This window comes from Blennius ocellaris, assembly GCF_963422515.1.
Source record: "Blennius ocellaris genome assembly, chromosome: 21".
Taxonomy (NCBI): domain Eukaryota; kingdom Metazoa; phylum Chordata; class Actinopteri; order Blenniiformes; family Blenniidae; genus Blennius; species Blennius ocellaris.
Window position 1 is genome coordinate 21,304,835 of NC_137670.1, and position 15,470 is coordinate 21,320,304.

Sequence of the window (15,470 nt, forward strand, 5' to 3'; positions counted from 1 at the left end):
TCCACAGTGGTTCTGCTGGGACTGCTGTCTCTTCACCCATTTCAGATGTGGCTCAATGGGCTGCATCTGGACCCTGGGCGTCATGATCACAGGTGCAGGAGGCTGTGTGTGTCTCCCCAGTGCCTCCATAGGTGGGCAGCAGATGGCTCGAGAGGGACCTTGTGGACTGATGCATCCTTTGTCCCCCAAGTGTTTACCTCTACCAGCAATACATTTGTACAATATGCAGGACCTCGCCAGGTCCGGCCCTCTCTACACAATGCCTTTCCCATCGGGTTGTGGAGATTATTGGGCATGCCTCTGTCTAACAGGGGCATCCACTGCCGGCTTTCAGGGCTGCATCAGGTAAGGGTCTAACTGGATGTAGTCTGTGTGGGGGCCTTGTGGACATGGCAAACAACATTAGCAAGGTTCTACAAACTAAATATGGCAATGTCCAACCCACTGGAGAGAGTCCTGAGACAGCACCCTTCTGGGTCATGAGGTGGGTGTTCTCCTGACTTGGAGGTTTCTCGTGACTTTGTTGTTATACGTCATCCAGCGCTTAAAGCACTGCCTCTGGTGGTTTGAAGGGATGAAATAGAACTAATTTTACATCTCTTACTATGGTTCTATGAATCCCGGATGACTGCCAGAGCATTCGATCCCTCAGAGTCTTTGTGTGCTAGTGAGAAGTTAAAGGACTGAGCTTCTGGTGTCACATGACAATATAGACTCACGTGAGCTACTGGGAGGTCACGAGGGACTTTGTTGTTATAATATTCTTAACCTGAGTATGTAGGATTCATAGAACCATAGTTACATTACATAACTTCCGTTTCACTGCCCAGACAAAACCTCTCTCACTGTTCTCCTGGCGAAGTGAAATGTGAGCTGGAGAGCACATGGGAACACGTCTTGTGGACGGGTCTGGAGTCGGTGGCCTGAACTTTTGGGCCTTGCAGTTCAGTTAAACAACGGCTTTCTGTAGAAAGCTGTGCATCGTGGAGGCAGCTGGACTGCAAACAGAGGAGTCATTCTGACTGTGTTCTGCTCATCCAGCAGGCTGATCCTTTGTTTGGTTCTGTGGGTCCACTTTGTGTCTTTTTCTTTCCTGATTCAGCAGAGACGTGTGTCTCTGAGCTCGTTTTGTTGAGACGAGGTACTGAGCAGTTAGCTCAACTGTATTTTCTACCCAAGTTTGAATTTTGGAAACCTGTGGTGTCTGAGTCTGTTTCGACCAATGAATGGCTGGACGCGTGCATTTGACATGAAGCTCCGCATTCACAGCTGAGTTTGAATTGGTTCCAAACTGTGAGTTGCGGCCCCAGCACTTCTCTTGGGAGGCTTTTCCACCAGAAAGAACCAGGTGCGAGTTTGGAAGTAGGGCTAAATTTAGCACCATTTCTTTGTCTTTCTACCACCAAATCCCCGGCCTATCAGGGTCTAAACGGGTGTTCAGCGTGGCCAGGGCGGGATCTGATACGTCATCAGCTGGGGGTGAAGTGATCGCTGCCTATGAGGCAGAAGAGACTATATGGTGACTATAGAGAAAAAATACAGTGACCAATGTAAAGTAGTCCAAAACGTTCATGGATGAAATGGCTGCAGATGCTGGACTGGTTCGCCTCACAGCCAAAGTGGTCTCATTTGATTCCTATCTGTTTTCATGGCGTACCTGAGTGTGTGGGTTTTCTGCAGGTACCCTGGTCTCCTCCCACAATCTAAAGATTCTTGAGTTGGTCTCGTTCAGGTCTTTTGGTGACTGAGTGTGAGTTCTGTGAAGTGCTTGCTGTAATGCTCATAAAGTGTGACTTTACCATCTGATTACTTGAATGAAATTGTATTGATCTTTTTGGCAGCTTCCCCCAAGGAAGTGATGAATTCAATAGCATACTGTATGTACAGAAATAGATAGAAACAAGCCGCCAAGTGAAATATAGATTAATAATAAATCCTCTGGGGAAAAAAATGAATGGATTGGTGGTTGCATAAGGTGTGTGGGAGTTGCCGTACCTCTGACTGATGAAATGTTGAGAAGTTGAAAGCAGGACTGTTCAGATGGTGAGTCCACAATTGGACTCACGAGTGACACGATGGATACATGACCTCTGGAGTTCACCGAGCTGGCAGTCTGCTTCTGTCCACCCTGCATTAAGAAGGCAAACAAATGTCACACAATTTACACGCTCAGGATCACTGAAGTGGTACAGCACACCCCACTTTCCTCACTCCAGATCCTCAAAGAGATGTTTGTTGCTCTGTGTTTGTTCACCAGGATGTGAAGAATCGGAGAAACCCTCGTCTGGTCCCATACACTCTGCTGGATGACAGAACCAAGAAGTCTAACAAAGACAGTCTGAGAGAAGCCGTCAGGACTCTGCTGGGATACGGATACAATTTGGAGGCTCCTGACCAGGACCACGGTACTGCAACTGTCAACAGGGAAATCCATTTCTATTTTTGTAGGACAAAATGCGCACTTTCCTTATCCTGGTGAACAATGTATTGAAACATTTGTAATCTTTGCAATGCTACACAAGGATCCTGTTCCTCTCTTCTATTTATCCAGCAGCTCAGTCGGACCTCAGCAATATGTCTACAGAGAGGTTTCGTATTTTTCGAGCAGAAAAAACGTACTGTGTCGACGCAGGAAAGTGGTACTTTGAGCTGGAGGTAGGAAGTGAATCCACAGAAATGCTTATTTTAATGGGCTGTTGGAAAACAATTGCCATGTTTTTCTACATGATTTTCAGTTACTTTATGTATAATCCACTGTGTGACAGTGACTTTTAGAAGAGCTTTAGACATTACAGTTTCTGCTGGTCAATGATGGAAGCTGCTGTTTCATTACACAGATTCCTTGAATCCTTGGAGTTACTTCAGTAGTTTATATAATTATGAAACACTGTTGTACTTTTTTAAACCCTTCCCCTCACTGTGTCAGTTCTTATACCACAAGACGATGTATTATTGTGTATCTGTGACACAAACTAAGCTCTCAGCTCCTTTGAGGGTCTGTCTAATAACTAATTATCTCCACCTTCCCACAAAATATTAACTTGTGCACAGAAGATTAGAAAAAGACCACATTTTGAGACTTTCGGGGCTCCATACGAAGCGACATTAAGATCTCAAACTAATGGAAGATATGGTCAGAGTTGACAGGTATGATACTTTGCCATCTGCAAACTGGCTAACAGATTGCATTATTATCAAAGCCTTATCACCAGGGTGAGTTTATGAGAATAACATGTTCAAGGCTGCAGAAGTGACAAAGAAGTTTGCTCACATCAGCCTGCGGGGAAGCACTGTGCTGGGTTTCAAATTACAGTGTTTTAATTCAGAAAATGTCAGGCTGTTTACAATAGATTTTGAGGAAAGGGCATTAATCTATAGTCTGGGTGTAAGCACATTGTGAAAGACACATATTTCTGAACAAAGAAGACTTAACTAGCTGAATCCTGATCCTGAGCTGCCTCCAGGTGTTAACAGCTGGAGAGATGAGGGTGGGCTGGGCCAGACCAGGATGTCTACCAGACCAGGAGCTGGGCTCTGATGACCAGGCGTTTGTGTTTGATGGCTTCAAGGTTCTTTAATGTTTATTTACTCACTCAATCATCCTTCTTGTTGTTTTCCTTTCATCCATTCTTTAACACCCTATTAGAAGTTCACAGAGACTTCAATGGCTCAGTTTTGAAAGCATGCTGCCTGCTGTTGAATATATCATTGATTTGAACTTTATTAAATCAAGTTCATGTTTCACACAAGTTCTGGAATCATTCATGTCTCATCAATTCAGTGAAACTAAGAGATGTGAAGTAAACCAGGATATGACTGTGTGTGTGTGTGTGTGTGTGTGTGTGTGTGTGTGTGTGTGTGTGTGTGTGTGTGTGTGTGTGTGTGTGTGTGTGTGTGTGTGTGTGTGTGTGTGTGTGTGTGTGTGTGTGTGTGTGTGTGTGTGTGTGTGTGTGTGTGTGTGTGTGCACCGCAGGTGCAGCGCTGGCACCAGGGGAATGAGCACTTTGGCCGGGCCTGGCAGACGGGAGACGTGGTGGGCTGCATGGTGGATCTGAACGAACACACTATGATGTTCACACTCAACGGTGAAGTGCTGCTGGATGATTCTGGATCTGAACTGGCCTTCAAAGATTTTGAGCCTGGTGAAGGTCAGTGCCTCAGTTATTAGACACACTACGCTGAACCTGGGTATCAACTGGCCAACAGGGGGAGCCATTCAGGGTTGTTATGAAAATGCCCAAACAACTGTTTCTCATTTTACCTTCATGTTATGAATATGACGTATACCGTAGATTCCGGACTACAGAGCGCACCGGATTAAAAGCTGCATGCTCTAATTTTAGAAAGAAAATACATTTTGTTCTTGTACAAGCCGCACCGGATTTTAAGCCGCATGTGTCCCACGTTGTAATATGAGATATTAGCTCAAAAACGTTCATCATGTCTTCTTACTATTGTAAACGTGTTTTTGTTTTCTCTATTAAGACATCAAAGTGAAAAGACTAGAGCATGTCCAGGTGTCACGTCAGCGCTATCAGTGTCAAACAGAAAGCTACAGCGCAACATCTATTCTTTTCACTTTTATGTCTCAACAGAGAACCAAAAACACCTTTATAATATGAGATATTTACACACAAAGATATTACACCCGAGGATTTTTTAACTTTTACGTTAATCAGCATGGTAACATAAACAAATACTGTACATATTGCAGATTGTTTCAAACAGTGCTTGTAACACGGCTCCTTTAAATATACGTAGGTATCGGTAACACACAAATTACGTTGCTTATGCCTTTTTACTGAACAGTGCATGAACAACATTCTACTAGGAGATAGCTCCATAACGACTGGTAGAAATATATACGGTATACTGCAGCCTACCAGGAACAGTCCATGGTCTTCATCTTCCTCCTGCACTGAAACCATCAGTCCTCTAATTCACTGTCCCAATCAAACATCCTCTTCATCACCAGCAGTCCGTCCTCTTCATCACCAGCAGTCCATCCTCTTCATCACCAGCAGTCCGTCCTCTTCATCACCAGCAGTCCGTCCTCTTCATCACCAGCAGTCCGTCCTCTTCATCACCAGCAGTCCATCCTCTTCATCACCAGCAGTCCGTCCTCTTCATCACCAGCAGTCCGTCCTCTTCATCACCAGCAGTCCGTCCTCTTCATCACCAGCAGTCCGTCCTCTTCATCACCAGCAGTCCATCCTCTTCATCACCAGCAGTCCGTCCTCTTCATCACCAGCAGTCCGTCCTCTTCATCACCAGCAGTCCATCCTCTTCATCACCAGCAGTCCATCCTCTTCATCACCAGCAGTCCGTCCTCTTCATCACCAGCAGTCCATCCTCTTCATCACCAGCAGTCCGTCCTCTTCATCACCAGCAGTCCGTCCTCTTCATCACCAGCAGTCCATCCTCTTCATCACCAGCAGTCCGTCCTCTTCATCACCAGCAGTCCGTCCTCTTCATCACGCAGCAGTCCTTCCTCTTCATCACGCAGCAGTCCTTCCTCTTCATCACGCAGCAGTCCATCCTCTTCATCACCAGCAGTCCGTCCTCTTCATCACCAGCAGTCCGTCCTCTTCATCACCAGCAGTCCGTCCTCTTCATCACCAGCAGTCCGTCCTCTTCATCACCAGCAGTCCGTCCTCTTCATCACCAGCAGTCCGTCCTCTTCATCACCAGCAGTCCGTCCTCTTCATCACCAGCAGTCCGTCCTCTTCATCACCAGCAGTCCATCCTCTTCATCACCAGCAGTCCGTCCTCTTCATCACCAGCAGTCCATCCTCTTCATCACCAGCAGTCCATCCTCTTCATCACCAGCAGTCCATCCTCTTCATCACCAGCAGTCCATCCTCTTCATCACCAGCAGTCCGTCCTCTTCATCACCAGCAGTCCGTCCTCTTCATCACCAGCAGTCCGTCCTCTTCATCACCAGCAGTCCATCCTCTTCATCACCAGCAGTCCATCCTCTTCATCACCAGCAGTCCGTCCTCTTCATCACCAGCAGTCCATCAGTCCGTCCTCTTCATCACCAGCAGTTCATCCTCTTCATCACCAGCAGTCCATCCTCTTCATCACCAGCAGTCCGTCCTCTTCATCACCAGCAGTCCATCAGTCCGTCCTCTTCATCACCAGCAGTTCATCCTCTTCATCACCAGCAGTCCATCCTCTTCATCACCAGCAGTCCAGCCTCTTCATCACCAGCAGTCCATCCTCTTCATCACCAGCAGTCCGTCCTCTTCATCACCAGCAGTCCGTCCTCTTCATCACCAGCAGTCCATCCTCTTCATCACCAGCAGTCCATCCTCTTCATCACCAGCAGTCCTTCCTCTTCATCACCAGCAGTCCATCCTCTTCATCACCAGCAGTCCATCCTCTTCATCACCAGCAGTCCGTCCTCTTCAGGTTTCCAGACCCGTTGGATGTTTTGACGACCAGATTGATGACCTTTAACTTAAAAGCCTCATCAGATGCTTTTCTTCATTATTTTCCATGTTGATGAGTACAAATGACTGATTTACAATAATAAAGTGCGCTTGATTGATCAAACAATTTCATTGGACCTCTGTGAACTACTCATTCATTTGATTGGTCTACGGTTACGAGGCAAAATCTTTTTCGCCACGAAAAAAAACAAAACATGTATGAGCGCACCGTAGTGAAAGCCGCAGTGTTCAAAGTGTGGGGGAAAAGTAGTAGCTTATAGTCCGGAATTTACGGTAATCTATTCGTCTAATATCTCTGCCTGTCCCCACAAACAATGTGAAGATTAATGTGACAAAAGAAACATGGAAGGGATCCAGGCCACCATGAAGCCATGAAGGACACTCAAGGATGAAATAGAGATGTACACAAATTCAGAGGGTAGTGGTGAACAAGTGAAACCAATAAGACATGAATATCACAGCATTCATGAGAATAAACTATTTGTTTACATGTCTGCTTCTGTACGACCCTCTGTTTTAACTGCATGAATCAGAAAGTCATGTGATCTTGTGTCTGTCCCAGGATTCATTCCGGTGTGCAGTCTGGGTGTGTGTCAGGCGGGGAGGATGAACTTTGGGAAGGACGTCAGCACTTTGAAGTATTTCACCATCTGCGGCCTGCAGGAAGGCTACGAACCATTCGCTGTCAACATGAACCGAGACGTCACCATGTGGCTCAGCAAGAGGCTGCCTCAGTTTGTCCCCGTCCCCCCAAACCACCAGCACATCCAGGTGAGCGCCTGGAACTGGAACCTGTCCCTCTCCACCAGCGGAGCTGAGTGCAACAGAAAGGACTTTCTCTTCTCAGGTGACACGGATCGACGGCACGGTGGAGTCATGTCCACGCCTGAAGGTCACCCAGAGGTCGTTTGGCTCTCAGAACAGCTGCACCGACATCACCTTCTACAGGCTGAGCATGCCCATTGAGTGTGCTGAGTCCAGATCTCCAGCCAACAGCCTCTTCTCACCAAAGAGGGTACAGCACATTGTGTGTGATGACCCATTCACTCATTCACCCATTCACCCATATATGTTTAGTGTGAAGAATGTATTTGAATCAAAAAATGTCAAAGTTTTTTTTTATTATTATTATTTGTGTATTATGATTTGGATCTATTTCATGAATAATGCATGTTGAGGGAATCTCAATACAGATTCTTCAAAAGTCTAAGATGATATTGAGCTGACTTTGGTGACAAGTGAATTAAAAACCATCTTTCACCCTACAATGCTCAGAGTTTCTACTGTTGACTGTTCTGACCTCTAAAGCTTCTGGTCCAAGCACAAGTTTGCTTATTGTTGCTAGCCAAAGTTCAAGTCTTAGCATCATTTGAGATGAGCCTGGTGGCTCCAGTCTTTCTGGGGATCAAATCTGTTCCAGTCTATACAGCACCGAATACAACACTGTCTTATCACAGCACTGTTACAGACGAAATGATGCCACAAATCCACTCGCTGCAGAAGTGATGGAGACTCAGACCAGGAACGTTCAGTTCTACTGTCAGAGAACCTAGAGTGAGGGAACCAGAGACGTAGGGAGGGAGTAACAAATGCATGGATTAGTTTCTCTGTGTCACTCTGAGTCGACATTTTCTTAGACATTACAGTCCTAAAGACTTTAAAAATCTGCTCGTGTATAAACTCAGTGTAGTCTGGAGCTGAGGACAGAGGATGGTATCTGTCTGAATTTACTACTTAAACACTGTATGAAGAAGAGCTTAAGAGCTACTCATTAGAATATTCCGCCTTTTGCAAGGTTCCTTTAACTGGCGTGGGCATTAGACTGAAACCAGTGAAGATGTGCATGCTGAACTTGAACCGGATATGTTTAGAGGCTCTGTGTGTGTGTGTGTGTGTGTGTGTGTATATGTGTGTGTGTGTGTGTGTGTGTGTGTGTGTGCGTGTGTGTGTGTGTGTGTGTGTGTGAAGTGTTCACCTGTCTGCTTCTTTAGGAGTTGGACTTTGAAACGGTGTCGGACTTTGAGGTCTTGATGAAGTCGCCTCATGGACACAACGGTCCCAATGGTCCCGACAGAGACGAGTTGAACAACCACAAGGACTACACTCAGGAGAAGCCGTCCAAGCTGAAACAGAGGTAAGATACTCTGATCAATACTGTGGTTTGAAACCTGAACCACAGTTGTCAAACACATGGCAGATCGATTAACTGCATTTGTTTCTCAAAAAAGAACTATTTGTAATGAACTTGCATAGGATTTGTGTGCGATTAGTAGGCACAAGGAAACATTGACATCCAGGATTAAAGATGTTGCAGTTAAAGTTGGCAAGGTAGCAAGACTACATTAGCAACACATTTCATTGAGCATTTTTTCATTTTATAATTTTGCATGAGAACAACAGTAAATGTTTTGGGGGATTTGAAAGCTGCTACGCATCAGGATCTCACTTGAGGTCAAACCAAACTGTGTATCTGTGTGTGTGTGTGTGTGAGCCCACCCTGTGCTTCCTCCAGATTCACACTGAAGAGAAACAAAGCCGACAACATCTGTCCTTCATCTGCACGTCTGTCGGAGGAGATGACGGCTGAGGACAGGGACGGATACGAGTTCCTCATGCAAGCCTTCACTGTAAGGCATTTCCAGCTCAGATTCATGACCTGATTGATGCATTCTTTTAAACTTTTATGTTACTTTGATCTCTTTTTCAGGCCAGTGACTTCTGCATTTCTTCCTCTCAGAGAAAACAGCAGAACATCATCAAAGTCATATTTAGGCTCCTTTGTTGCAAAAATGATATATTGTAAGATAAAATGACTGTGAAATATACTACATTTTGGCCAGAAATCCAGTCATAAAGAAATCACAATTTTAGTTGTGGAATGTGTCGTGGTGAAATATATGTGTATACACAGTCTATAGACACTATGTTTGATTTGATAAGTTTTACATTTTCACACTGATTTGATTTTAGATGTTGTTTTGGCCTCAAACATGAAAACTATTTGTTAGTACACTTTAATATCTGACTCAGGTTTAGAGTATTACAATAAGTACCCTACAAAGGCTAGAAGATACAACATGTCAGAAATATAATACATTAAAAAGAAGTAATTATTGCCCTATGTGACATTATTGTAAATTGTCTGTTTTAAATAGCACAGACCGGACTTTGTAATTTAGTTTAAAGATAATAAAACCTGGGCACATGGCGGGTGTGATAATAGGTGCATTTGAACACAGCAAAACAACACCAAAAAGGAACTGCACCGCCTGACAACCATGATATGATTTTACATATAACAATTTTCAACAAGGCAATACACCAGCAACTCCATGTAACATTTATGTGAATATAGTTGCTGTCATGTGCAAAGTTACTTATTGATACAAAGTACATTTGTGTATAATTTCCATATAGGCAGAAGAACGTCTCACTCAAAGTAACAATCTTAGCCTGTGACGAGTAAACATCTGAACATCATTGCAGTGAAAATGTACACTTTGCAAATTACTACATTTCAATCTCGCTCAAGCTCAACTAATGAGATCGGTGGGCACTATGTGTGGAGCACGGAAAATCTTTTTTATTTTGTAGACAGCCACTCAGAGGTCTTCCTCCATATTTAGATGTGATCTGTGTTTATTTTGAATATACGTCAGTGCTGTGAAAATCTTTTTGCACAGGTATATACAGCCAAATGGTGTCAGTGCGTCCATGACAGCCTTGGATTGCTGAGGATATTCTGTCTCCACTGAAATCCAGAACTCAGAAAGTGGCTTTAAGTAAAAAAAACTCTCAATCAGTGCATTCTCCATGTTGGTTAACAGATGACTGGCAGTCTTTAGTGAACAGTGATTGTTTCCACACATACTTTTACGGTGCCATTTCCTCTTAGAAAAACTTGTTCAAATGTTCCAGGAGGACTTGAAAGTGGGATGTGATAGACTCTTGCAGAGTGTTCACACATTTTCCTCAATGAATTCCTCCAGCTCAAGAAACATCAGTCCTGCACATTTCAACTCGTGCAGTCGAGCGATCGTCTTTCCTTTTGAATGAGTGAAATGTATCATTTGGTGACATGGTGCTGATGTTTTCACCTTTCAATGACATGTTCAGTCTGTTCAGTTTGTCAACTATAGAAGACAAATACGCCAGCCTTATTAGCCAGCAGACCCTGGTGCTCTGATCCCAGTGGACTGCAGAGAGGGATGAACAACCTCGTGTTCAGTGGATGTGATTTAATGAAGTTGACTATTTTTATTGTAATCTCAAAAACACTTTCATGTTCTCCGTTGAGCATTTTACTCACAGGAGTTTCTCTGTGCATCATACAGTGTCTAGTTTACATGGGGTACCACTTGTAAAACTCTTGCTGTTGGTCCTTTCTTTTCCCCAACATTGCTGCAGCTCAGTCTCGATACACTCAGTGATGCAATCACCCCAAGACAGGTTGTTTTCAAGTTTAGTGACTTTGTCCTCATTAGGTTTTCTACCAAAACTATTTGATGAAAACAAGCACATTGGCAGGGTTTGACACATCCAAGGATTCATATCTGCACAGCATATTTTCCTTTCTTCACTCTGCCAATCATCTTATACTTTATGCCCTGGGCCATGTCTGTGATCTCCCTCACCAGTTCATCTCTACGGATTGACTGACTCATAGCAACAGCAGCAGGTTTTATCAGGATTTCCCAAATTGTGTGAGGCTTTTCTGCGTATGCGGTTAAATATGCCACTTCATATGATGCCTTTTGGGCTTTGGTAGAGATTGTTGTTTGGTGAGATAGGACTTTCTTTTGACCTTGCAACTCTGTCTTTTCAGTGAAAAAGTGTTTAGGTTGGTGACAAGACAGGAGGCTATGTTTTCAAGTGTCTCTTAATTTTTTCAGGCTTTAAACTCTTGTGTGCACATGCACAGTACACATTGGGAATGTTGTATACCATTGATAATGATGCTTGGACAGACAGGTTGTAAATCAACATATATGTGATTGATATAAAACATCTCCTGACTGGAGTGAGAGGATACAGTATGTAATACTTGTTGTTTTTCTGAATGCAGTGTCTAAATTACAGGTATATAAACAAGCTGTTTTGACAGATCATACATTTCCTATAATTGCGAGAATTAAGCCAACTTGTCCTCTTCAAAGATATACCAATATAACACCATCTTGCAAGCAGGCCTATATAGGTTTGCTCCCCAAAACTAATAGCTTGTTTCTTTCCATTGCTCGGCCCCCTCTGCCCACCTTGTGACGGTTTGGGGGGGCACATGTGGGAAGGTGTTTGTTAGAGGTGCCAGCTTGGTATCGAGCCTGACATGTAAGGCATGGAAGGGATGAAGATGTTGATGAAAAGCCTGGCATGGAGGAACCCACAGCTGGACGTGAATCTGCCTCAGGAGGATTTACTTCTCGTAACAAGCATTAATGAGCAGCGCTTCTCCCTTCATTCCCTTTACACTGCCAAGGTGAGGCGGAGATTAGAAAAGCAGCACCTCTCAAAATGTGTTTGCTCAGCACACCATTCGTGATGAAGGGGGGCGTGGACAGGCTGGCTGTCACAACCTCAGCACTCTAAACTATGAGGGTTGTAAGATGGAATGCAGATTCAGGCGGACTGGCCGAATTGTCAACCAGCAATCCTTCAGACAACATCAGCCTATGCATCCACTCTGAAAGCGGCTAAGGCATCCTATTGTTCCACCCTCACTGAGTCTGGCCACACAAAGTCATAAACTACCTGAAGTTGAATGGAATTAAGACTGAAGCCATCCTCATTGGCACCCCAAACGAAACAAACCAGGCGGCATCACCCTCATTACTGTTAAAAATCATCCCATCCCTCTATCCTCAGTTATTACCAGCCTGGGAGAAAACCCGATTCCTCGCTCTTATTCAATGTCCACATAAAAACGGTCTGCCAAACCTACGACTGCCTCCGAAGGACATCCAAGCTCCAACCTTCACTCTCCCAACCGATGCTGAAAGACTCTTCCGAGCCTTCTTATGATTCTGTATTGGCTACTGTAAGTCATTGTTGGTAGACCCCCCCCCAAAAAATGTCCAGAACAGTGCTGCATGTGCCTTCACCCAAGCCAGGAAGTCTCAACACATCTCCCTGGTCCTCCATTCCCTTAACTGGCTACCAATACGTAGTCACTGTCAAGGTTCTCCTACATGAGTTAAGGCCATTAACCACTCTGGCCCAACCCGTACCTCCAGGGCTTCCTCTCCCCTCAGTCATCATCTCAGTCACTCAGGTCTAGCAGCCAAGACACCTTGCTATTTTTTTTTCAAAGTCAAATGTATTATCAATATGACAATTTGTACAGGACATACAGTTTTGAAATTCAATTTCTCTGTGGCCTGTGGTGCAGTACAGTAAACATAAAATAAATAAAGAAATAAATATAGGAAAAATAAAAACAGAAAAACAGGTCCCTGATTTAATTCCCATCTTAAAAAATGGTGATGTTGAGAGGTGGATGGTGGGTCTTGTGTGAGAGGGGTAGTGGGGGCAGAGCAGGGAGGGAGTTGAGTGTCCTTGACAGCCTGGTGAAGCTGTCCCTCAGTCGGCTGGTCCTGGCTTGGGGACTCCCCAACGGCAGTAGAATGACTAGGCTGTACAACAGGTGGGTAGGATCAGTGCAGTGTGGAGGGACTTACTGGTGAGGCGGGTGACGCAGATGGTGGGAAGAGAGGCACCAATGGTCTTCTCAGCTGCTCTCACGATGCTCTGGAGGGTTCTATGGCAAGATGTGGTGCAGGCCACGTGCCACACTGTGATGCAGCTGGTCATGAGTGACTCGATGGTGCCCGATATGGGAACTGGAAAGGGTTCGGGGGGGGGGGGGTGGTAGGGGTGGAGGACAGTCTTGATATTTTCCATAACTTGCCATTCAAAGCACTTCATGAGGATGGGGGTGAGTGCAACCGGACGTGAGTCGTTGAGGCAGGAGGGTGGCGACTTCTCTGGGACCGGGATGATGGTGGTGGCTTTGAGGCATGGGGGGACAATAGCCTGACTCAGCGAGATTTTGAAGATGTCTGTGAGGACATCTGTGAGTTCACCCGCACAGTGTCTCAGCACCCGGCCAGGTATTTTGTCAGGACTTCCGACAGCGTGATCGCCTGGAGGAGGTGTGAACTTCTGTGCTGGCATGCTGTTGTGTGCCTCGAACCAGCGAAGAACATGTTCAGCTCTTTCAGCAGAGAAGTGGTGCTGATGCCGGTCTGTGGTGGTGGTTCGTAGGCCTGAATCTGTGGGCTATCCTCTTGGAGTACTGCCTCTTAGTCTCTCTGCTGCTGCGGGACAGGTTGGCCCTAGCTGTCCTGGGGCCCACCTGGTCTCCTGCTCTGAAGGGAGCTAGTGTTCTGAACTCTCAGAAGCCTGCAGACCACCCTTGTCAGCCTCAGCTTCTGGTTGGCCCGAACAGTGACATTTTTAAGGTGCGTTACGTCGTCAGTACACTTGGCAATGTAGGCGATGACGTGTTGGTGTACTCCTGGAGGTCTGTAGTGTTGTTGTGGGTGTCAGCCTGTTTAAACACACCCCAGTCTGTGTCAAAACAGTCCTGGAGTGCTTCTGAAGACCCTTCAGGCCACACTCGTACCTGCTTGTGAACTGGTTTGGTGACTTTAAATAGTGGTCTGTATGCCGGCATTAGCATGACAGTGATGTGATCCGAGACACCGAGGTGGGGGAGGGGAAGGGCCTTGTAAGCTCCTCCCAAACCCGGGTTTTTGCCTCCACCACAGCCTGGGCTGCAGCTCGCTTGTCCTATGAGCTAACAATGCCTGATAGGACTCCTTCTTCAGTGCTACGAACAGAAATCTCCAGTCCATCCAGACAAAAGCCTTTTCAGCATTGAGTGATAGTGTTACTTCCCCTGATGGACCATTTGGAGGATTGACCCCCGGAAGGCCCCAGGACCAGACCACATCCCGGGGAGGGTGCTCAGAGCATGTGCAGATGAGCTGGCTGATGTCCTCACCTCCATATCCAACCTCTCCCTCAGCCAGTGTTGTGCCCACCTGCTTCAAAACCACAACCATCATTCCCCTCCCCAAGACAAGCCCCCCCACCTGTCTGAATGACTACAGGCCAGTAGCACTCACTCCAATCATGCAAAGTGCTGGGAGAGGGTGGTGAAGGCCCACATTCAGAGCAGCCTACCAGAGACACTTGACCCTGCAATGTGCATATGGGCCAAACAGGTCCACCTCAGATGGTCCCATCACTGCTGCTCTCCACTATTCCCTCTCTCACCTGGAGAACACAGACTCCTACATCAGGATCCTCTCTGGAGAACACACACTCCTACATCAGGATCCTCTCTGGAGAACACAGACTCCTACATCAGGATCCTCTCTGGAGAACACACACTCCTACATCAGGATCCTCTCTGGAGAACACAGACTCCTACATCAGGATCCTCTCTGGAGAACACAGACTCCTACATCAGGATCCTCTCTGGAGAACACAGACTCCTACATCAGGATCCTCTCTGGAGAACACACACTCCTACATCAGGATCCTCTCTGGAGAACACACACTCCTACATCAGGATCATCTCTGGAGAACACACACTCCTACATCAGGATCCTCTGTGTGGACGACAGCTCAGCATTTAACACGTCATCCCCCACAAACTACACACACTGGGACTGCAACCCTCCCTCTGTGACTGGCTCCTAGACCTCCTGACTGGCTCCTAGACCTCCTGACTGGCTCCTAGACCTCCTGACTGGCTCCTAGACTTCCTGTCTGGCTCCTAGACTTCCTGACTGGCTCCTAGACTTTCTGTCTGGCTCCTAGGCCTCCTGACTGGCTCCTAGACTTCCTGACTGGCTCCTAGACCTCCTGACTGGCTCCTAGACTTCCTGACTGGCTCCTAGACTTCCTGTCTGGCTCCTGGACTTCCTGACTGGCTCCTGGACTTCCTGACTGGCTCCTGGACTTCCTGACTGGCTCCTAGACCTCCTGACTGGCTCCTGGACTTCCTGA

At 46.0% G+C, this 15,470-nt stretch overlaps 1 protein-coding gene across 1 annotated transcript in view; it reads left to right on the forward strand.

Moving 5' to 3' along the window:
- ryr2a (ryanodine receptor 2a (cardiac)) overlaps positions 1-15,470 on the forward strand; it is a gene marked incomplete at both ends in the record, with an annotated part of 435,130 nt that overhangs the window by 173,206 nt on the left and 246,454 nt on the right. Inside the window, 8 exons of the mRNA XM_080517507.1 lie at positions 2,258-2,405; positions 2,552-2,655; positions 3,465-3,569; positions 3,974-4,148; positions 7,018-7,226; positions 7,303-7,470; positions 8,447-8,589; positions 8,968-9,082. Coding sequence (XP_080373633.1) covers positions 2,258-2,405; positions 2,552-2,655; positions 3,465-3,569; positions 3,974-4,148; positions 7,018-7,226; positions 7,303-7,470; positions 8,447-8,589; positions 8,968-9,082 — 1,167 coding nt within the window. The remainder of the gene's footprint in view (positions 1-2,257; positions 2,406-2,551; positions 2,656-3,464; positions 3,570-3,973; positions 4,149-7,017; positions 7,227-7,302; positions 7,471-8,446; positions 8,590-8,967; positions 9,083-15,470) is intronic.